The sequence below is a fragment of the Populus nigra genome, chromosome 1, assembly GCF_951802175.1.
Source record: "Populus nigra chromosome 1, ddPopNigr1.1, whole genome shotgun sequence".
Taxonomy (NCBI): domain Eukaryota; kingdom Viridiplantae; phylum Streptophyta; class Magnoliopsida; order Malpighiales; family Salicaceae; genus Populus; species Populus nigra.
Window position 1 is genome coordinate 16,556,192 of NC_084852.1, and position 24,755 is coordinate 16,580,946.

At 30.5% G+C, this 24,755-nt stretch overlaps 3 protein-coding genes across 5 annotated transcripts; 1 reads left to right on the forward strand and 2 right to left on the reverse strand.

Annotated features, from left to right (window-relative positions):
• Positions 1-3,055: 3,055 nt before the first annotated feature.
• Positions 3,056-4,913, reverse strand: LOC133699979 (cytochrome P450 89A2-like). The gene has a single exon (XM_062123533.1). The coding sequence runs from the start codon at positions 4,911-4,913 to the stop codon at positions 3,300-3,302; it is 1,614 nt and encodes a 537-aa protein (XP_061979517.1). The 3' UTR covers positions 3,056-3,299.
• Positions 4,914-16,179: 11,266 nt separating this feature from the next.
• LOC133696958 (transcription and mRNA export factor ENY2) lies at positions 16,180-18,816 on the forward strand. The gene is made up of 5 exons (XM_062119261.1): positions 16,180-16,331; positions 16,438-16,528; positions 16,632-16,726; positions 17,965-18,041; positions 18,393-18,816. Coding segments are annotated over exons 1-5 (339 nt in total). The 5' UTR covers positions 16,180-16,329; the 3' UTR covers positions 18,467-18,816.
• Positions 18,817-19,212: 396 nt separating this feature from the next.
• On the reverse strand, positions 19,213-23,029 carry LOC133668980 (B2 protein). Of its 3 annotated transcripts, none has more exons than XM_062089007.1 (6): positions 22,932-23,029; positions 20,818-21,383; positions 20,333-20,433; positions 20,008-20,091; positions 19,782-19,892; positions 19,213-19,660 (listed from the first exon to the last, which is right to left on the reverse strand). In XM_062089007.1, exons 2-6 carry the CDS (start codon positions 21,371-21,373, stop codon positions 19,613-19,615), a joined length of 900 nt encoding a protein of 299 aa, XP_061944991.1. In that variant the 5' UTR covers positions 21,374-21,383; positions 22,932-23,029; the 3' UTR covers positions 19,213-19,612. The 3 variants fall into 3 exon arrangements, with proteins under 3 accessions (XP_061944991.1, XP_061944984.1, XP_061944999.1); XM_062089000.1 differs by having other exon boundaries at positions 22,861-22,991; XM_062089015.1 differs by lacking the exon at positions 22,932-23,029 and having other exon boundaries at positions 20,818-21,403.
• Positions 23,030-24,755: the final 1,726 nt, after the last annotated feature.

Consider the following 24,755-nt stretch of genomic DNA (forward strand, 5'->3'; position numbering starts at 1 on the left):
TTAATTGAACTTGATTTTTTTATTGTTTATTTTTTTTTATATAGTTAAAAAAAATAGTTTTAGAAAAAAATATATATGTTATTAAACTTTATAAAGTTCATGGACATGTTCAGAGGTTAAATTAGTTTTTTTTTTTCTCATCCTTAGATACTGGGTTAATTAGGAATTCAGTTTCATAATTGGTTCTGTTTTGCTTTTTATGAGGTTATCGCGATCTAAAAAAAATCTTGGTATTGGGTTGGTGTTTGATTGCACAATCATCTATTTTTATTATCATATAATTAAATAAAAAAAAATTTAAAAAAAAAATAAATTATAATCTTAGTGGAGTCCATAACTCAGTTCACAGGCTTGACATACTAGCCCCGCTTACCCGATTTACAGGTTTGACAAGTTTACCCACTGATATGATTTTTTTTGTCTTTTAATTGTTTTTAATTTATTCTTTTTTATTTCACCATTTAATATTAGATTAGTTGGAGAATGACTGCATTATTGATTTTTGTTTGCTTTCTAAGGATAAATGTCTATTTTGATGTTGATGTTCAATTTTATGAGCATCTATTTTTATCATATAATTAAATAGAAAAATTTATTAAACCTAATAGAGTCCATGGCCTAGATCGCGAGGGCCGAGATCGATTCAATCTGTCACTGTCTTAATATTTTCTAAAAAATTGTCATCTTGAAGTTTTTTTAAAAGTTAAATCATGTTTTTATTGATAATAAAGATTGTATTTTAACTTACAAAACCGATTGATTTAAATCGAGTTAACTCTCACGTGATTTAATTAAAAACTTAAGTTAAAAAAAAGAGAGTTAAGTCAAGAGGTTTGAAAATTAACTCATTTGATTAAATTTAATTTAATAATACTATTAAAAAATTCAACATGCTTTTGATATTTTTTTATATTTTTAAAAAAATTGGTTACATCCATATCGGAGGAGCTTGAGCAATATACTAGCAAATATCTAAATTTTGTATTCATTTAATAATAAGTAAAATATAAAAACAACAAGTGGACCTGCAACAGTGGAAGTGCCATTTCTACATGACATATTCATCGACCTCGAAGATTATAAGCGGAAATGGCATTTCCAATTTCCACACGGCACACTCGACACCTCGGCGATACGCGGGCACGCAATGGATTCTTCATCACCATTGTACGCTCTGTTCTCTCAGACAAATCAACATCATCTCCATCCACAGCCCTCCACTCAAACTTGCAAATTAAATTAGCCACATAATACTCCAAATGAAGCATTCGTAATTGGTAACCTGGACAGATTCTCCATCCACAGCCCTCATGCTACCACGAGCCACCATAAAAATTGAATCACAGCATCACACAACAGTAATGATAAAAACATCATCAAAGAGGAAGATAAAACCGAGAGATAGAACAAAGACCAAAATAGTCCTTGACCCAATCTTCGACCACGAGTGGTGGTGGTGGTGGGTGTAGGAAGGAAGAAGAAAAGGAGCTCATAATTTATTAACCCATAACCCTTCTCACTTTGCCGACACATGCAACATGCAACGAGGTTTCATAATCTAGCTTGTTTGTCTGCATGTGCAACCCATATGTTTTCACTGCCAGACCAATTTCCAGTGCTTTCTAGTTAACTTTAGCAGCTCCCCAAAGATCAATTTCCAACCCTAATGCATCGATTTATCTATTTAGATTAATTTATAATATATTACTAATCTTAATGTGTGTATGTGTCCCTTAATTAATGTGAGGTTTTGTGTCCTAATATTGTGATTGCATGGGTCTTTGGTTTCTTCTTTTGTGATGTTTGTTGATCGAAAAATTAATTTAAGGATGGTATAATTCTTAAAAGGGTCATGTCCTAGAAAAGTTGAGTCTTTATTTAAAAAAAAAATAAATAAAAAATTAACTCGTTGATGATATAATTTTTAAAATAATTTTATTCATGAGAAGTTGAAAGTTTGGTGGCTTTCAGAAAATATGATGGTATAATTCTTAAAAAGATCATACTCACAAAAAGTAAAAGGTTTTTTAATTTTTATAAAATATAAGGTTTTATTTTTTACTAAAGAATCAACCTGGAAATGGTAATATTCTTAAAAGGATTCTTTCCTTGTAAAGTTGAAACTTTGCTTTTTTGTAAAAATAAATAAATATATAAAGACTTTTTTTATTGCAAATATAACTCATCAATTTTAGATCTTGTTATTATCTATCATGCCTTATCGTCATGAGTAAAGTTATCAATTTCATTATGTTCTGATCAAAATAGCCAGTATATCTCGTACAATTTTAAAAAATAGAACAAAGTAAAACAAATTTTATCTCACTTAAGATTCCAGGTCATTCTGGATTTCTCACCCAAATTCTGATTGAGATGTTTTGGTTTCTCACCCTTGTTCCATTCCGGTTGTATATTTAAGAAATAAACTCTCTTATCTATCACCTACAACTCTCCCCCTCCTTATGCACACACACACTCAGATAACACTTAACTCTCTTTATTGTAATCCTATCAACAAACACTAGAAATTATTAGAAATCAATTAAATTCAATTAGGTAATTCCAATACTTGCTTTACTTACTTATCAATGGATGAATAATTTAAGGTTTTTTATTTTTAGGTTAAGCCCATAAATTTAATTTTCTCAAGTCAAAATCAATCCTTTTAAAAGTTGATATATCACTAAGATTTCTCTCTGGTTTCTTGAATTTTAGATAGAAAACATAAAGTTTCAATCTTTTTACTCTATTGATGAATATCTTAACAATATTGAAGCTGAGAAATTGATAAATTTTTAGTTTAGGGTTTGTTTTCCTGACTAAAAGTATTAATTTTTTTATGGTTATTGTAATTATGTACTATTTGTTTGGTTGTTAGGAAAAAAAAAATTAAAGTTATGACATGTATTGGTTGCTTTAATCCTGATTTGTCATTAAGATAGTTACTCTACTATCTACCTATTTTTATGACTAATATGGAATGTTTCTCTTGATTGAGAATATGTGAAACAATATTCTTTATGGTCTTTTTATAGATTTACTCCTAGACTTATAATTTAAAAAATAAATTATTATTCATATTCATAAGCTCATGTTTTACTCTTGTTATTGTGATGATTAAGAGCTTTGCTTTTGTGTTTATATAAACATGAATCAAATAAATATAAAGCAATTTCTTTATTAGTGGACCTGCAACAAGTGGAAATGCCATTTCTACTTGTCATCTTCATCGACCTCGGCGATCAGTTGACCCGCAATAAGTGGATATGGCATTTCCAATGTCCACACGGCACACTCGATTACCTCGGCGATATGCGGACCCGCAATGGATTCTTCATCACCATTGTACGCTCTGCCTTCTCAGACAAATCAACATCATCTCCATCCACAGCCCTCCACTCAAATTTACATACTAAATTAGCCACATAATACTCCAAATGAAGCATTCCTAATTGGTAGCCTGGACAGATTCTCCTCCCGGCACCAAATGGCATCATTTTGATCTCTCTGCTCCCTGTGATATCAAATTCTTGCCTAATTCCATTATCATGATTCAGAAACCTTTCCGGCTTGAATGTTAGTGGATCTTCCCACGCCTCTGGATCCCACCCCATCTCAGCAACTAGGAAATTTATGGCCGCGTTCTTTGGTATCAAATATTCATTATTCAAAACAACATCATCCATCACTGCATGTGGAATCAAGAGGCGTGCAGGAGGATGCCGCCTCAGGCCTTCCAAGACCACTGCTTTCAAATACGGCATCCTTTTCAGATCAGATTCGCTTACCTCCTCATGATCTCCATTTCCAACAACCTCTTTAATCTCCATGAATAACCTGTCTTGGATTTTTGGGTATTTGACTAAATTTGCCATGATCCATTCCAGGGAAGTTGTAGTAGTATCAGTGCCCGCGTTTAGAAACTCGCTGCATAAATTAGCAATTTCCTCCTCATTAATCTTTCTTTCTTCATCGGGAAATTCCAGGGATAATAATGTATCGACATAACATAAAGCACGATCATGATGAGGTTCCATGTTTTTCCTGTCTTCCTCGTGCAAGTTCTTTCTTGTTCTTATTAATGGAATTGATACGTCTAGCTGGCATTTACGAAGCTGATAGAATTCCTCCCAACGCCTACGCAACACGATCTTGGTCACTCTTGGCCATAAATTGAGTATATTAAATTTATTGAAACTCAAAAAGGCTCGTCGCTGAGCTTCCTCGATTTGTTTAATCTGGTTTTCATCGACATTATCACCAAAACAAATTACGACTAACAGACAAAACATGGTATATTGAAAGTGCTCCCTGACACAGATAGGCTGGCCAGACTTTTCATGGGATGCCAGGCGATTCTCAAGGACTTGCAGCGCCCACCGGCGCGAATGAGAGAAAGATTTCGCGCGGGAAGGGTGGAGGAAGTTTTCAGTAAGGTTTCGCCGCAGGAGACGCCAAATCGGGCCATAGAAAGCAAGACTAACATTTCGCTGATTGCTGGTGACAATTTTTTGAGTAGCAGAAGCTGGTGGGCGGTTCGCAAAAGCTGCACCATTTTGGATCAAGGCCTTGTGAGCTAGCAAGCGGTCGGCTATAAATATGAGAGGACGGGAGCCAAGGTAGATAGTTATAATCGGGCCTAACTTGGCATGGAGTGAGTTCAGGATGGAGTGGATATTAGAGGGAGAGATGCGGCGGAGCCATAGGAGGTTGCTGATTACTGGAATGGATATGGGGCTCGGAGGGAGTTTGTAGAGAGTAGGCTTTGTGTTGATAAAGTATCGGTTGACGATGAATTTGAGTATACCAGAGATGGAGATGGAGATGGAGATGGACAAGAGAATGAGGAACCAGTGATTCATATTGAAATTAAAAAAAAATGATTTCTTCTCGATGATTGCTAGTACTTTCATTTCATGTAAGGGTAATTATATAGTTTAATTTAATTAGAAGATATTCTTTTTTAATATATTAAAATATTTTGAGCTGAAATCACTACTATATTTTTTAAAATATTTCTAAGTCACGGATGATGTCGCAAAAATTATTGCGGTACTTGCTCAAAGGAAAGGAGACGTGAGGGAATGGGTATAAGAGGAGTATTATTAGATGTAGATGAAAATTTTACACCTCCCCTGACTCTCATGCTTTTCTCTTATAAAAACACCATCTAAGAGAACAAGAGAGTCGTGAACGAGTTCTGGAAGGGAGGGGGGGCGGCTGATGGTTTTTTATGTTTAATTATAGGGTGTTCCTTTTATACTTGTTAGCCTATTATAATACTGTTAAATATTTGTCGACCAGTTTGGTCCGGTTTAATTTAATAGATTTTAGATTTTTTAAATTGAAATTATATCTTTTTTTTTAATAGAGCTTTTTTTTTTGTTTAGGTTTTGTTTTTATTTTCTTAGTTTATAAGAAAACACGGTCATGTTAATATAAGTGTATTTTGTTTGCCTAAAACAAATATACTAAAATAGAAGTGGAGGTTTTATCATTGTTTTTACTGTGGCTTTCACCCTAAACTACAATAGTAAAATTATTAATTTCCTTTTCATTCAAATAACAAATGGTCTTATTTAGAAGGGTATTGGGATCTTTTTATTTTATATGGATAGTGAAAAAACTAAATTATCCTTTGAGACAAAAAAAAAATTACATGCCTTTAGTCAATGGGTATTATTGGTTTTTTTTTATTTTAGGTTACAATTAGATTATTAAAAGGTCATTTTAAGTCGAAACAATCAAAGCTATCGATCAAGCGATATTTATGTCTTTTCACATTGGTTGTGTTGTTATTTTTTTGTTTTATCAAGGACATTATTATATTTTACTAAAATACCAGAATAACATATTGTATTTTACTAGAATAACATAATATTGTTTTAAGTTGAAACATTATTAGTGAGAGGCGTCGGTGTACTTTGGACGGTGTGTGCAACTCCTCTCCATGGTTAAACCTGACCATCCACCATGTAGTTAGATGTATCGTTGTGTTTTCTTTCAGCTGGCGTGGCATGTGTTATCAACGAGTGGGTAGTTAATCGTCAACGGATCTTTTTTTTTCCTTTTCTTTTCTCTCTCCTTCTCCAAGAATTGTTGATTGGTCTTCTTTGTTTTTAATATTTTTTATTTGGTCCTTCTTCTTTTAATTTCTTATTTTTATCCTTAAATCTTTAATAAGAGTTTTGTTTCCTTTCAATTTAGTCTTTCATTCCAGTTTGTAATATATCATGTTTTTTAATTTGATCTTTATTCTTTTAATTTTTTTTACTTGATCATTTCATATAAGTTTTTTTTTTCAATTTTACCCTTTAATCAAAGTTTATTTTGTGTTATTTTTTCAATTTGATCCTTAATTTTTTTTCCTTTTTTGTTGGAGTTATTTTTCTCTTCAATTTAAGCATCCAAACAAAAATTTGTGTCCTTTTTTTTAATTTTTTTTTTCATCATTTGCCCTTTTGTATAGATGTTATTTCTATTCGATTTAGTACTTCAATTTCAATTTTTCATATATTTTTTTATTTGGTTTTTATTCTTTGAATTTTTTTTCTTAACTCTTTTATAAAAATTTTATTAGTTTTTAATCCCACAATTCAAACCAAATTTATGTTATGTTATAGTTTTTCAATCTTTTTTTTTTCTCCTTTTTTTTAGTTATATTTTTTCAATTACCCTTCAATCAAAAAAAATTTGTTGCCCTCTAGTTTATTTTTTATTTTAATTTTTAATCTCACCTTTCAAACTAAATTTATGTTCTGTTATGGTTTTTCAATTTTTTTTCTCATTCTTTTATTTTTTTAATTATTTGTTTTCAATTACTCTCCAATAAAAAAAAAATTAGTTGTCTTCTAATTTATTTTTTATTTTAATTTTTATTCTTATTATTTTTATTATTTTTTTTTAATTTTTAATTTTTTATATAATTATTTTTTCCCGTTATGTTCATTAGTGTTTGTTGACTCGTCCTAAATTTTTTATTCAATTTCATGCTCTCGTTGTTTCCTTTTTAAGATATTGACATCTTTTTAAAATAGAAATATTAGGTTAATATCATTGTATTTTTATTATTTAATTAAAATCAAATCAATTTATTAATCTCAATCAACTTATTAATCTCCGTCAGATAATAACTTTAATCACTAATTACTTTTATTTCTGTTCACATTATTTAAACATTATTTTTAAAATATATATATAAATTCCCAGCAATGCGTGTATCCTTATCTAGTTCTTTAACTATTTTTAATGTACCTGACGAAAATCACAAGAACCGAGATGGTAGAGATTTGTCTAGATTCTAGAACATCGACATGCCGACAAATTGGCAGCTGCCTCCCATTAACTTAAGTCAAACAAAGCTTCAAGAAATTATGGAAAAAAGATACATTAATCTAGAAGGGTGAGCCAAATTGTGAGATCCGGACAAGGGCTGACTTTAGTTAATAGATTGAGTTTTGGTCGGAATTAACTTGAAAAAATTAAAAAAAAAATTAAAATTTTAATATTTTATATTAAAAAATTAAAAGAATACATGCTATATCTATTATAAATAATAAAATTTAAAAGATTATTTAAAAAAAAATTATTCCATATTAGAAATATATTATTTTATTATTTTAAGTTGAAATATTTAAATTTAAAAAAATTTATTCAATATTAAAAAAATATAATTTTTTTATAAAAATAAAATATATATATTAAAGAACTTCAAATTTCACATTAAAAAATAAAATATTTTTCTAGTTTTTATACAATAAATTTTAAAATCTTATAATATGTTTATTTTCGTGATAACTTTGTCAGATGCACCACGGTTTTCGTAACATCTAAATATGAAATTGGAAAGAGAGGTCAATGGTGATTGAGGGAAAAAAGTTTTTTTTAAAAAATTAGAGATATAACGTGATGATTCTGCAAAATATTGGCCTTTTAATATGCAATTGCAGACCATAGAAAGTCTTGAACCATTTGAATCCAAGTTATCTTTTATTTTTAGTCTAACAAAGGGAATTAAAAAAATATAAGATTTGTTGTTGGGATTAATGCTTTCAGGTTTTTTAGATAATTCACAAAAAAAAATATGAATAATCAATTTACATAAAAAAAGAAAGATTTGTTGTTGGGATTTAATGTTGTTGATTATGATAAGAAGATAATTTATTAATTTATGTACATCTTTCTCGTTCTCTGTCCTCTGTCTGGTTGATGATACGAGTTGCAAAATCAATCTTGGTGGCCAAGAAAAATTTATGATATTTAAATGATAAGTTGTTGCTTAATCGAGCTCTTAATCGAGCTCAAATGAAATTGCCTTGAATTCCTTTTTTTCCCTCTTTGTGACACCTTGAATTTGATACTCATCCCAATAATTTTTTAATTGATGTCATTCTATTTTAGTAAAGTCATGAATACTAAAAGTATTTTGGAATGAATTATGTTTGTGATGGAATTACATCTAATTTAATAAGACAATAAAATTAGGATTTTAATATTATATTATTGTGTTTATGATGTATTAATAATTCAACGCCTATTACTGTAATTGCAAACTAAGAAATTAATACATGTTTTTTTTAATCATTTTACTAGCAACATCACTTTTAACTATAATTTTAGCCAAATATATTTGAATTTTTTTTATTCAACAACAATTTAAATTACAGTTTTAACCCAACCAACCAAAACTAAAACTGATTTTCTTAAATCTAATTTTTTCAAACCACAAAAGCTACCATGATGTTAAACACACATTATGTTTGTTTATTTTTGCGTTTCAAAAGTATTTTTTAAAAACAATTGAAACACTTTTTTTTCTTTACTTTAAATTAATATTTTTTGGTATTTTCATATCATTTTGATATGCTGATGTCAAAAATAAATTTTAAAAAATAAAAATATATATTATTTTGATACATTCCAAGCAAGAAATACTTTGAAAAGCAATCGCTACCACAATACTAAACGAGCTCAAATCTTGTCACTAAAAGATTAACAAAAATTCTAAACCATGTAAGTTTTTCACTGTAGCAGCAGACACAGTTTACTATGGATTGCTATAGTGAAATTACCCTTTTGCCTCTGAGATGAGAAAAAAAATGTAATGGTATTGAGGGTTTTTTGGTCTTTACAACTAGTCCAATAGTCATTAAAAGTTTATTTAGGAGTATGTTAGTTTTTTTTTTTTGCACATTAAAAATACAGTTTTGTCCCTAGATTTAAAAATTTCTTGAGATGTTGCCCAAGGGTTTTTTTTATTCTTTTCAAAAATATTAAAAATGGTTAAAGTACTTATTTACCCCTGAAATAAAAAAATTAAGTTTTTGACCGAGGATGTTTTTGGTTTTTTGCACTTTGAAATATAGTAAAAATGTTATTATACCTTTACAAAAAAAAAACAAAAATCAAGGCATGCATCTAGGGGTGTTTCATATTTGTGTACTTTCACTATGGTTTTTTTTTGTGATTCTCGGGTTCATAAAGGACATTCTGGTATTTCTATATTGAGAAACAATTATTTGAAAAAGGTGTTGGCGCATCACGTTCACGCGCTAGTGAGTAGGTGTCATCCGCAGTGTTTGAGAGGTCGTGCGGGCCAATTTGGTGACCAAACTTGCTCTTCCGTCGTGTCATTAGATGTGCCAATGTGTCCTCTTTCTTATGAGGCAACGCGTGTCAGCGTATTATGGTTAGTTTCTTGCCGGCGGCCATTTCTTTTTTTCCTTTCTTCTTCTCTTTCTCCTAGAGAAAGTGCACCTTTATCCTCTTTTCTATAGATTTGTCAATTTCAGTCATTTTGTTTTTTATTGTTTATTTTCGTTCTTGGTCCTCTTATAAAAGTTTTAGTTATTTTTAATTTAGTCTTTAAATTAAAATTTGTCATATATTATTATTTTTAATTTAGTCCTTATTTTTTATTTCTAATTTTTTTCACCTTGGCTTTTTTGTTAAAATTCTGTTGGTTTTCAATTTCATCATTCAATCAAAGTTTATATTTTTTATTGTTTTCAATGCTGTCCCCATTCTTTTTATTTATTTTCACTTTTGTTAAAGTTTCATTTTAAATTAACTCTCCAATTTAAATTTTTGTATACCCTCTAATTTATTTTTTCTTTCAATTTTCTCCCTCATTTTTTTAATCATAATTTTTGTGTGGTTTTTTTCTCATGTTTCATCCTTTCAACCTTTGATTTGATGGGGAATGAATTCAAAACTTTTCATGAGTAACGAGTTTTACAAGTTCATGCGATTAAGATTCTTTTTCTTCATTTTTTTTTTATGATTTTAACATTCAACATTACTTTTTTCTAAAAAAAATTGGTTGTATGGTTATCTTTAATTTCTTCTCTATCAGTTTATCATAGTCTCGTGGCTTAGTGACACGATTAAAGAGTTGATGTCTTATCCCAAGTGCAGGAGTGTCAAAGTAATAAATAACCTGGCAAGACCGGGGTCGAACTACAAAGAGGTGAATTATATAAATTATAAATAATAAATAATAAAATGATATTGATGTTGAAGAGAACTTTGAGATGTATATTAATGTAAGGATTAAATAATGATAAAACAGATGTCAAGGTTAGAGGATCCACTAATGGTATTTCAAATAAATATACTATAAACTCTTTTTATTACTTAACTGGAATCCACACATAAAGGAGGTTTTAATCGGATGATTTATCGTTATTAGTTCATTACAAATTATTAACATGATCATATTAATCATCTTATCTAAGTAACACCATACTTGTAAATATTTTCAGGTATTCATGATGCTAACTTATGTTAACAACAAATCAAGTTCCTATCATGACAAGGATGTCGGCCGAAAACTATGAAGGATCAAGCATTTGTTGTACCAAGTGTTATACAACATAAATCTAGATTAACCATTTAACAAGTAAAGTATTAAGAATTAGTAAGATAAAAAGATAACATGTTAATAGCAATCTTTCTTGGATATAAACATTGAAGTCCATGTTGAGTTTATATTATACATATTTTAACACCATTAGAGAAATCTTTTCACCTTAACATAACTAACTTAGCTAAACATAATGAAGAAGAAGAACATAAATAAGCAATATAAGAACATGATTATGATATAAGTTAACTAAGTATATGAAAGGAAATGAAAAGGCATAAATAAGATATTAATGTAGCATGAAAGAAAACTTGAACATTACAAAGATATAAAGAGAGAAAGCAAGAAGATGATTTTGATCTGAAAAATAAGATGACTAAATACATGGCAAATGCCTCCTTTTATAGGCTAAGATTCAGAACTATTGATTAATTGACTAAGAAAATAGTTGGTGGCAAATCTTTGATTTGGTAGCTGATTTTTGACATTGTTGGCTGCTGGTTATTGATATTATTGGCTGGCCAAAACATCATTGCTAACATCAGAATTAGAGCCCAATATACTTATGAAAGTTGTGGGCAATTGTCTCAACTTTCCAACAAAAACAATAGAGCTCATTTGAACTTTTAGAACTCAACACATTCGCATGCATTAAGCCAACCATTTAATACAAAACTTCATTCTTTGAGTTTTTCAACATATCCATTATAACAAGTATCTTTATACAAAACTTACAATTCTACGAGCATGACATTTGCTTAGGCTCTAATTGGTCGGCCAAATGTCCCTAAAATTCTCTATTTTCCATTCATTTTTTTCCTCTTAAATTTATCATTTAAACTAACTATTATCACATAATTTCATAATAAATTCAACAAAATAAACATTCCAAAAAAATCTCATAAATCCTAAAGCTTAAGATTTGGAGCTTTTCAATCCTATATGTTAATTAATCAAATCGGACATGAGTTATTTTTATAATCTAATATCAATAAAACCAACTCAAATGAACATTATATTATAAACACATCATAAACCCTAACTTTAAAAATTGAATAAATTTCAACTCAAGCATAAAAAATCTTAACACAGGAAATAAATTGGTTAGAAGTTTTTACCACAACCAAAAACACCATTTCCCTCACTAAAAGTCCCTCTAAATATTACGTTTATGTATTTATTCCTCTTAATCAACCCTTAACACACTTTAAGAATCCTGACTCTAGAGAAGATTAATGAAAAATTTGGAGAAAACAAGAAAAAAGAGAGTTTTGCTCTTTGTTCATGGCTCCTGGCGTTTTTAAGAGGAGAAGGAGCTGGAATTTTCAAGCTAATTATAGTTTTACCTTTATTTATTGACCACATGCTATTTTGTAGTTATATTTGTATTTTGTTTTTGGTTAGTGATAATTTTGTATGGCCTTTTCAAACTTTAATTAATTTGAAATTTTAACCAACATTAGAAAAATATATCAAAAAACTCCTCATAAAGTTTTAACTCGATCCAATGGTTAGATTGAAAATTATACTCGATATCGTAAAACTTGACGGTAGATAAAAAATTTTTGCGAAATATCCAAACTTGCTTATTATTTTATTATTTGATTCATCATGATTTTCAAAATAATTCATTGGAGACTCTCATCCATAGTTATAATAAAAAAGAATTTCCTTAAAGTTTTCACAATTTTCAGTTGATATAACACAAATATACACGAGGCATATCGATAAGTGAATGTTATTTGCATCTAAAACCATACATTACTTTATTCAAAATATTATTCTATTATTATTATTATTATTATTTTCTAACCATTTTCAACTTAATTTATAAAAAATCCTTTTTTAAAAATTATTATTTTACTCGATCAAGAAATTTACATGATTTATCACTGATTACCATTTAATGTACTGATTTTATTATTTTATTTCATTTAAAATTTTATTTGATTATTATGGATTTTTACACCACATTATGATAATATTCCCTTTTAATCTACCGTTTAAGTTTTTGAAGATTACCTTATTTACTATCGATTTACTTATTTTTGGGCGGAGGGTTTATATAACAATGAAAGGGCATCTGGGTCAGGAGGAACAGTGCACAATGCAGGGTTTCTTTTCCCGAATAAGTTTAGTATATTTGATGATGTTTTCAGTGTTTTAAATGCGTGTCAGAAAACTAGTCATGTACACGCGTGCTGCCACGAGGTAATTTTCAAAACTTATTTTTATTTAATTGTAAATATTTTTAAGAATTGAAATAATTTAAATCATAGAGACAAAATTTATTTTTTTTCAGTCAAAATTTATTTTTTTATCAAAGTATTTTTTGTTTTGACTAAAAGATGCATTTGTTTTATATAAGTAGAATGATTTTTAATGAAAATATAACACAATCATAATAAACATTATTTACATAAATAAGAAAAAAAATATATTTCTTTAGCCAAAACCCTTCTTCCTTATTCAAGTTTTTTCCCAGTGAAAATATTTTTTTTATTGAAATAATAATTTTTTAAATAAAAACTTGGTATTATATGAAAAGCAAATATCAATATAAAAAAACCATTTCATAATATTTAACTAGTAATGTAAAAAATAAATTAATAACTAATTTAAAAAATTATATAAAAAATCAAGTGAAAAAATATATAAAAAATTATTTTCATTAAATATTCATGAACAATTGTTTTAAAAAATATGCATAATATATTTATATAAAAACAATTATAAAGTAATTGATAATGTTACCATAAAAACCTCAAATCTTCTTTGAAAAGCAAGGCATAATTGGTTTATTAATAAATCCCATTATAGTAATCTTAATTAAAAAAATATTTTATTATAAAATAAAAATAAATAAATATCAAAAAGTGATAGGCATGTGTCATGAAACTTGGAAGGTGCGCCTACTCTTCTAAACATAGAAACCATGCACCTAATCCTAGCAAACCAAGCCTTAATAGTATTGATTTGAAATCCTGCCCAGCCCGTCTGGTTGATCTGAAATTAGAACCGGACCGGGTTTAAAAAAAAATAAAAAAATTCATGACCTGGTGTGATTCGGCTAACCCGGCGGGCTGACCCGGCGGTTGACCCAGTTGCAACCTGTTGACTTTTATTTTTTTACTAAAATGATGCTGTTTTGAATTTTTTTAAAAAATAAGAATTGACCTGGCTGATCCAATGACCCGGTTAAAATTCAGAACCCAGGCCTTGGACCGGGTCGGCCACCAGGACGAGTTTAAAACTATGCTTAAGAGCAAATTGTTTTTTACAATAATAGGGCTTCCTTTCTCTTTTTTTCACTTTACTTTCTTTCTATTTTCTAAATTATTAAAGATTAAAATGTAATAAAAATAAAATTCAGAACTAAAATATATTAACCTTAGAAAACAAGAAAACAATTAAAAATAAATTGAACTTTAGAGCGTCAATAGTGGAAAAGGTACTTTGTTCATCCTTTATGTTATTTTTTTGTCCTCAATCCCTCAATTTAATTTTTAAAAAGAAACCTAAACTTAATTTTATAAGATCAAATGTCAATTTAATATCAAGAAATTATTTAAATTTCACTCCACCGTTTTGAATGCATTAAAACAAAAGGAGCTGTCATAAATAGTATAAGTTAAATGTTATTTTTTTTCCCTATAGTTGAAAATTTTCTATATGTTTCATAAAAGACTTAAATGAAACCAAAGTTTCATGTTGAGTTTAAGAAGAAGATAAACTAATTCTTCTATAAGTGGGTGTTAGGAGCATTTTAACTGGAGTTTTTCAAAAAAGAAATTTTTTTATTTTATATTAATATTTTAGTGTTTTTAAATTGTTTTGATGTGTTGATATTAAAAATAAATTTTAAAAATAAAAATATATTATTTTAATATATTTCCAAATAAAAAACATTTTAAAAATAATTATTACCACTATCTCAACTATATAAATTTGAAATTGAAAGATAGCATAACCAATCTGCTTTCTGTGGCCAATTTTATGGCGGTTTCTTGGTATCTTGGCAGGAGAGGAGCAAGGAAAAAGGAATCATGCTAGCTTCTGCAATTCTTTTTGCAGCCATTGTCCTTTCGATCTCTTCAATAGACCTGAAGTGGTCTGAAGAAATTCTCTAATGTATTGCGTGGTGTAGAAAAGACCTTCGATCAAGCAAATCTTCAAGACTGATAAAAATAAAAAATAAAAAAGATGCAGATCTTCAAACCCGAAGAAAATGAAAAATAACAGTAGCCATTATCCTTGTGCCGAATCTTAGTTCCAAAAAATTGCTGGTCTTTTTTGTTTTGATGATGAAATTATAATATTTAATATAATATTGTTTTAATTATTAATTGAAATATAATTAGAGTTTTGTAAACAATTTAAATCTTCTAACACCTTATATTAGAACAGTGTAGTGGTAAAGCTGTTTTTGTTACATAGAATTGCAAAGACTACTGGGGAGGGTAAGATTGTTTTTTTATTGGAATGCATTTGACATTAAAGAGATGGTTTAAGAAAAAACAATCAATGCTCACCATGGTAAAGTTGTAGGCCTCAGGCAGTAGACACTGGCACTAGAGTTGTCATGGGTCCTACAAGGAACCTAATTCTCATGAGTTCTATGTCAAAACCTAAACCTAATTCTCTTGGGTTCAGTGAAGGATCCAAGGGTAATGAATCTAACATACGGACTCAATTCTCATGTGTCCTGCGTCAGGATCCAATTCTATTGGATTCGACATCAGGATCCAAGGCTATTTGGTCTTGCGGAGGACTCAAATCTCATGAGTCCTGTGTCAGGATCTCATTCTCTTGGGTCCTACAAAGAACCCAAGGTTAATTGGTTCACTGTCCGGACCCATAAGAATTTGGTTCTCTGTTAGGATCCAATATCTTGGGTTCCGCGTCAAAACCAAGATTCTATAATCTTAGGTTTTCGAATATTATTATTTGTATTATAAATATTGTTATTTTTATTATAATTAAAAGTATTAATATTAAAAATAATATTATTTGTGTAACAAATATTATTTTAATTAATAATATCATTCTTAAAAATATTATTATTTTTATTATAATTAATATTATTAATAAAATTATTAATAAATTTTTTAAAAATTATTATCAATATTAAAAAACAACCATAAAATATTTTCACAATTATACTTGTGGTAGCGCGCAGAGGCGTGCAATCTAGTTTTATATATAATTTATAAACAATAAAATATAAGCTATAAATTAAAAAGAAAAGGAAAAAGAAGAGAGAGAGAGAGAGAGTGAGTGACTAGGAGTGTTTTTGTAATTATCAGAAAAAAAAAACAATTACAAGAACGATATATAAGAACGACGTCGGGTTAGGACTACAAAAACCTGAAAACCTTTTTTCTTCTCATCTCCAAGACAAAACTCTCGAACTTGTTTCTCAGTTTGCTTTAAGATTATTCGATTTTGTCATCAGCTCTCAATCAATGTTAGTTATTTCCCTTTTAGTCTTTAATCTAAGCTAAAACTGCTCTAAATTAGTACTTAACAAAAACAAAGAATTTCACTAAATATTTAAGTTTTTGTTGTTAAAGGAGGAATTCGGTGAATCGGCCACCAACACCAGATGATACAGCGGAGGAGGAGGAGAAACAACCGACCCTTCATGAAACAATTAATATTAAGGTTCTTTTTTTATTTTTTTCTGAATGGGGTTTTATTTTTTTATTTATTTCTTATGATGATGGCGTGGGTTTAATTTGTTGATTAATTTGATTGGTTGTGTTAGTTAATTGAGAGTGGAGAGAAGGAAAGATTAACGGAGCTTTTAAGAGAAAGGCTTATTGAGTGTGGATGGAAAGATGAAATGAAAGCTCTTTGCAGGTTTTCACCGCTCTCTCTTCTTTTAATTTCACTGCTTTTTTTTGTGTTGTAATTATCTGTGTCTTCTTCCTCTTCTTTTTGTTGGTTTATAGTATTTCATGTGAAGAACATTTGGCAGCCTTTATAAGGGTTTTTTTTTTATTGCTGCCTTTTCGTTTTTTTAAAAAAAATATATATATATAATATTTCATGTGAAGAATGGAGTAGGGATTTCTTTTGTGGGAAAACAGCAATATCAGTTTTTGAAAAACTAGGAGAAATACAATGAAAATGAATGCAATGACACTGCTTTTCATTCTAATAAATCCTTTGAGGGACAGATGAGCCGTTTATTCTTCTTCTTGTGTCCAAATCTAGAACTCAATCCTTCTTGTTAGGACTTGTAAAGAAAGCTTGCGATTGATTTCATATTTGACATGACAAGCACGGGGATCGATTCCACATATGGGGAAGAGTGACTTTTGGCAAATCACTTGTCAGCTACAGAATATAGCAATTTTGAAGAATGACTTATGGTGAAACAAGGAGTTTTTGTTTTCTTTTATTTTTTTTTAATGGAAAAAACTGAGATGGTATCACCATTACCCATCAGTTTGATTGCCAGCTTGGTAGAGGAGGATCCTATTCTCCAGACTCTGGTGTTCTTGGGTAGATGAATATACTGCATTCATGACATCCAATCCAGTTAGTAATATTTCTATGAATAATGTGGTCCAAGTCCTGGTGTTTTATGAGGGCTTCTATATGGAAGAATCATAAGATGCAATGGAAGATCATGTTCACCAAGTTATGATGGAGCCGATCCAGAGTGTGTACTAGAGGTTCTCCCATCTCCTTCTAAGGTTCTATGGTTTGTTGTAATTGTCTGAGGCTTGCTAATATGAAAGTTGGAATTGGAGTAAAAGGCTGAGCCAGCCACTTCTGATGTTTCTAGAGCGCTAGGATTTATGTTCCTGATCTATGGAAACTTCCTCAAGGAAATGCTTTGGATAGTGATGCAGCTAGTTTTTGGTTGATTGAATGGAGCTCTCTTTCAGGAAATTTGTGCTCACACGCCTCCCTCCATGAATTTTAGAATCCTTACTTTTTAGGCCTGTTTAGACTTTTTGGCAGCCGCAATTTTTTGTCCTGGCCCATTTTCTTGCCTTATTTATGGACAGTTTGGCCTATTTTCCTTGCAATATTGTTTGGCATCATTTTCTCCATTCTAAATCTCTCTCGATGTCATTGTGTTGTAGGGCATTTATAAAGAAGAAAGGAAGGAACAATGTTACTGTGGATGACCTTGTACATGTAATTACACCCAAGGGCAGAGGTGGGATCTTCTGTTTCTGAAGTTTATCTTCTGTTGTCTGCTCTGGATAATTTATTTGTTCACCTGATAGTTACTGGAATTCAGATGTAAATTTTGGCAAATGCTTAGAATTTGAAAAGGAATTCGATTGCCTTGACTTGATTTTCATGTCTACATGTTCATTATGGTTCAATGCACCTTGCATTTTGTGCTGATGAATTGTTTTTCCCAGTTCAGTTAGGAATTTCACAGTTTTACTTCATTTTTCTTTTTTACCTCTTGGTTTATATCCATCTTTATCGATTTCGTTTTTACCTCTTGGTTTATATCTTCTTTATCAAGTCTGAAAATTTTGTTCCCCTATACCTGCAGTCTCAATTCCTGATTCTGTAAAGGCTGAGCTGTTGCAAAGAATCCGTTCTTTTCTCGTTCAGGCTGTTGTTTGATACGCCAGTCCAATTTCCTAAATTATGTAGTAGTAGGAAAGCTGAAGTTGATGAATGGGATGGAAGCTTTGTTTATCATCGTTTTGTCGAGGTCTCTTGAAAAGTGGAGGCAGCTAAGATTTACTATGCATTTTGCAAAACGAAGGGAATGGGATATCAGTTTGTGCTTCAGGCTTGAATGAAGGCTCATCATCTTCTAGCTTTTAACCATAGGATCCGAAGATTACTCTGTAGTTGTAATGTTTGACAATATAAATATTTGCACGTCGACTATTCTGTTATTTTTGTGTGCCATACTGTGCTGCCATTTTCAAAATGAAACTATTTGGCTAGGAAGATTTGGAATTCAATATCTTGAGTTGGATATGTGCCTAATTCAATTCTGAGTTTTTCTATTATCATGTCACCAACCCAGACCCATTCAGTATCTCTGAGAGAGAGAACTCGTACGTATAAGAAAGTTTAAATTTTTATTTCATGACTCGTGCGAGGTCGGATACCCATGATAATCTACAAAGAAAGCTTAAAATTCCGAAGGTCAACTGCAGCAGGCACCCTCCTCTTGCTGCAACTGAGAGCCGATGGCCAGACAAGTTACGTTTTTACTTTTGAGACTAGGACTGCACTTTTATCTCACACCATGACACCCACCATCAACATAACACCACATAGCAGGGCGTGAAAAATTTATATGCAAGGTGGTTCAGTTATATTCTGCATTTGCCGAGTAACAAAGACCTAGAGGAGGATTCGAACATCTAAAAAGTTTATAAGAACTCCACATAGATGCTGGACAACACACAAGGCAACTGCCATACACTCGGTTTACATACAGAAAATGAAGACCCATCAAGGTTGTCTCCTTCTGTTTGCCATTACAATAAAAGCTATCGTTCTCTTTTACAACTTCAAGTCTGTCTATAGTGTTATAGTATCATAATAAACACAGCGCCCATGCTAAACAACCATCTTCACAAGACAAATGTATTTATTCAGCAGGTTCACATGTCATCCATGCCTTTCCCGAGAAGATTTCACCCAACCAGACTTCAACCCCCAAGCTTGCGCTCTATGGGAAATCTGTGAAAAGCAGAAGCTGACATTCACCACAAAGCCTAACATCATTTCCATATTATGGAAGTTTGCTTAAGCCGGAGAGCCTGCTTGTTCACAAAGGTCTAATAGATCCAGAGTCTGCAAAACATCATAATAGAATTCATGAGCATTGGAGAACTGAAAATCAATTTGTGTCAAAAGAAACATTCAAGCAGAGGTTAGAGGACAAAGACAGCAAAGTTTTAACTGTTGATCGTACCTCAGGAACAGAGAGCTCAAGGCGAAATTTGGGACCGTCATAATGATGCAAAACTGGCCTAAAAGCATCTTCATCCAATGCCTTGTAGAGTTTTCTAATTCGGGTCCTCACCTATTTATTAATCACCCAAACGGAAATTAAATAAAAGAAAAGGAAATGAAACAAAGAGGATTCCAGATAAATCAACTAAGTTATTCAAAATCCATATTAGGAATCCAATTTTTACCTGGGCAGGAAACCTTGACTCTCCTTTACACTTTTTGTCTTCCCACGCAGTTGGGTCAATGTTGGATCCCCCAAAACTTGCTGCCTGTATACGACCAATTTGGGAAACATAAGTTCTCGGTATTAGTAAAATAATCAATGCAGCACACTTTGGCCATTTCACCGCAATAAATGCAGAGATGACTAATACTGGATTCAAACAGGCTATCAAACAAACAGGCAAGGCAAAAATGAACACCCAGATCAGACCTGGAACACTCTTTATAGTGTAAAGCATCATAGAGAAAACCATAGCAAATTAAATGGATAAAAGTATGAGAACATACCTCAAAAATGCCATGCAGCTGGTGAGTGGTGTAATTATAGAGGAAGAGAGGTAAGCCAGGTGTTATTGCCCGGACAGAATCCCTATATCTTGGTGGTAAACCTATCAATGTGCAACAACCATTAGGTAAGACTTTGTTAATATTGTTAAAAATGACATACCTCAAGATGATATGGACACTAGTATTCATAGGGTTGAATAGAAAGCTTTAGAACTTGAAAACAGTCATTTTTTTAATGATCATCGATTGGAATCCCATTGTCAAACTTGAACAAAAACAAAATCTCCTAGTGAAGACTTGTGACATATAGACCTAGCGGAAAATTTGCATTCATACTTCCCAATATAAGAAAAGATATTGCATGAATTGTGGCTTCATACTTCCCAATATAAGAAAAGATATTGCATGAATTGTGGCCATCAAACAATTTTAAGTTACTGAAAGAAAAACTAACAAGAAAACGAGGGGGGGGGGGGGGGGATTACCAAAAAGCTGACGCTTCAAATCTTCCTGCATGGTGTCATTGTTACAGACAAAGATGTATCCTCCAAGCACCTCATTCCTTGGAAGCATCTCTGTGGCAGGCAAGGTCTTAAACCTTTTGTCAACTGCATTGTTGTTGTCGTTGTTAATATTAATATTGCTGTGGTTACTGGCCTCTTTGCTAATAAGGCTGTTGCCACTGTACTTGCTACCAGTCAGATCTCCAATGCTGTTCATGTTGTTTTTCCGGTACACTGCATTCATGTTGTAAGCACTGTTCCTTAAGGAACTTTTGTTCACATTTTCTGTCATCTTGGAGTCCAAGTTCATCATGTTGAAATTGAAACTTTCAAATTTATTTTCTTGGAACCCAAGCTTATCCCTTGGCCGCATTTCTGGAAGGCCCTTTGAAAGGTCCAGGTTATTCATACGCTCACCCTTTGCCTGGGTTTGCTCAGCCAATTTAGACGCAGCCACCAACCACTTATGATCCTCTGAGACTTTTGATTGTCCTCGAAGCTCATCACCCAGTTGCCAGAAGCTGTGCAGGCTTTCCATCTTGCAAATCCTGATGAGATGTCACACAAGCTAGATACTTGTTAGAAAATATATATTGAAATATAAGGAGGAGAAGGCTGGATCAGAGGAAAAGGTAACAGAATTAGATCAAAGTCCAAGTGTATAAAATAAAGCCATTGCTGCACGAAACAAACCAGTATTAAATTTAAGTGAAGAGCATCAGCAAGCAATCCTATCAACTCGCAAAGCCCAATGTGACAGGATAAACCAACCCCATTGATTCTACACATGTTCTATTTCAAAGTTGACTACGATAAATTCCAACACTAAAGAGAAGTCTGTGAGGTAACCATGTATAACATTTATTGAAAGAAGTAATAACTGCCACCAGTATTACTTCTAAAGAAGCACATCTTTTAAACCCCCACCCCTCCCAAATGAAAAACTCGTCTTTTTTAATCCAAATAATGAAGAAAAAATGGTTGCCAGCAGTATTTATCAAGCAAAACCCACAGTACTTAAGTGAAAAGCTTGCAATTAACTCATTTCAATCATTGTTTTGTGAACGAATTCTTAAAAAAGAACATGCCTCTTTTCTTCACTCCCGGTAAAATGTTCATTTTTGAGAAAAATGATTAGAAACCACTTCTCTAGAAAAGCAATTCCAGACAACCATTCTAAACAATACCAACTGGGTATTCAATTCCTAGTATCTGTTAACAGAACCAAGCACAATCATTTAATTCCCATCACTTCTATGCTATGGAAAAGCAGACAACCAAATTTATAACAGAACAAACTAAAAATCGCTTAGATTTTGAGACAATCTCAATGAATTATTTTCAACTGTCAGCACAACTCACAAGGCAAAAACTCTAACACCACAGCACATCAAAAAAACCAAAACCACATTGACCCAGAAAAAGAACCAAAAAAAAAAAACAAGTCATAACAACCAACAAGCAAATACAACACAGTTTCCTTTTTCCGCAACATTTCTCAAAACCAAACAGCACTTGAGCCCAAAAAAGGAAATAAATACAAGAAGTCCAGGCCAAACCCTTAATTCAAGTCTTTAAAACCAGTAACTAGATCATAAATAACCAATACCACGCCCCAAATCTAGCCATAACATTAACTAAATTGCCTTTAAAAAAAATTAAAAATAAAACAACTTTAACCAACCAAAATCAAAACCCAAAACCACATTCAATCCAAGAATCCAGTCAAAAGAAGTGAAAAAAAAAACACAAGCTAACTAAAAGCTTGAATTTTTACCCTAAAACAAGAGACCATTATCAATTAAATTACCAAACAAAAAAACACGAAAAGCAAACAACTTTACTTAACAAACCTAAAACCCACTTTTAAAACCAACCAAGGAACCCAAAAAAAAACTAAAAACACAGATTAAGTCAAAAGCTTCAATTTTTACCCTTAAAAAACCAAAAACAGAGACCAGAGAAGCAAGCTTGGTTTAGAAGCTGAAATGAAGGAGTGGAAGCTTGATTAAGGAAAATAGTTACATGAAGATGTTAGCAGATCAAAAGGAACCCTAGATTTGAGGATCCAAAGTGTTAGACAGAGGGAACAGTACCTTATTTTCTTTTGTCTGCTTTTAACTGTGAAACCCGCCAGACACGATACAGTGAATGTGTGTTGGAGAGAGAGAGATGGACGTCGAGTGGATTTTTATTTTTGTATTTATAGCTTGGTATTCCAAAAATGCCATTCTCATGTTTGTGTAATTGCGGTGGCACCACTGTGGAATTTTGAATTTTTGAAGAGAGTGAGAACGGGTTTGAAAATTGTTGCCAGCGGTGTTTGCAGTGCCGTTAAATTATTACGTGTAAGATTTGATTTTTTTTTTTGTTTAAAATTTTTTTTAGTTTTTTTTTATATTTTTAATAAATTAAAATCAAAATATATTTTAAAAAATATATTATTTTAATATATTTTTAAATAAAAAATATTTTAAAATATATTTTTACCGTACTTTTAAACAAACACATAGTCGTGTTCTTACCTTGAAGATACTTAATGCTTTCACGCACTAACTAAACTAATTAAAATTTTAAATAAAATTTAAATGAGTCTTAATTAGAATTTTACTGTGTGTTTTATTATATTGGTGCAACATGCATTTTAAAAGTATTTTTATTTTAAAATATATTAAAATAATTTTTTTATTTTTAACATTATTATAACAAAATAAAAAAAAACATCCTTTTTTTTTAATAAACACCCTTTTAAAAATCAACAAAAAAACAAAAGTTACCACTAAAAAAAAAACCTAAGAGCATCAATTTCTAATTGCTTTGTTCATGAAAATTTAAAACAAAATGAGTCTAGAATGTAATTATATTACATTGATTTTTTTTTATTTTGTTGATTAATAATAATAGTGAATTTTCAAGAATCGTTGTTTTTATTTTTAAAACATTTTTTAATTTCAATCTTTAACTTTGTTGATTAATAATAATAGTGAATTTATAATGAAAAGAAATAAACAAGTTATATACATTTGTGCGCTTCTTTTATTATATCTACAATTAATAGTTGAAATTAAGCTCTATTCTTATTTATAAATTCTTTAAATGAGTTAAGTTTGACAGAATGTAATAAAATTTACACGAGTAATTAAATCATTTTGGCTTTACGCATAAAAAAAAAATGCAATGCAAAAATACCAGCAACATGTACGAAGCTGCCCCTTTTTTCTTTTTTCTTTTTTCTTTTTTCTTTTTTAAGTAAAGATGCGTGACTAATTAGGATTTTTTTTTTAATCTTTCTAAATTAATCCTATAAATTATGGAAATAAATCTAAAATCTGAAGAAAACTTTTCACCCTCCATGGAATAAATGCAATTGTGCAGAAGGGGTCATGTTCACCATTAAATCCTGAGTGCTGCTAAACTGCAAAAACTTAAAAAAAAAAAAAAAAAACTGTTTAAAATTAATTTATTTTTATGTTATTTTGATATATTAATATAAAAAAATATATTTTTAAATAAATACATTTTAAAAATAACTGCTACCAGAAAACATCACCTTAATTATACACATCTGTCAATGTTGAATTCACGAGTGACAAAATTAAGTGCTGTCGGTGAGACCAATTTTGTACAGCTGGCAACAGTGATGTCATGGATGATGTTTCTATGTCCTCCAGCATCAAGCTACAATCAAAGCAAAAGTACGTTCAAACTAGCTATTTTACCGGTCGCGGGTTCGAATAATTTTGTTTTTCAGTAAAAAAAAATAAATATATAGACTTTTTTAATGTATTTCTTTTGTCATAATAACGCTTTTAATTAGATATTAAAAAATTTATACATACATCTAATTCAACAAATTAATAATTATTCATACCAATAAATATATAAAAATATTAATAATAAATAAAGATTAAATTAAAAAA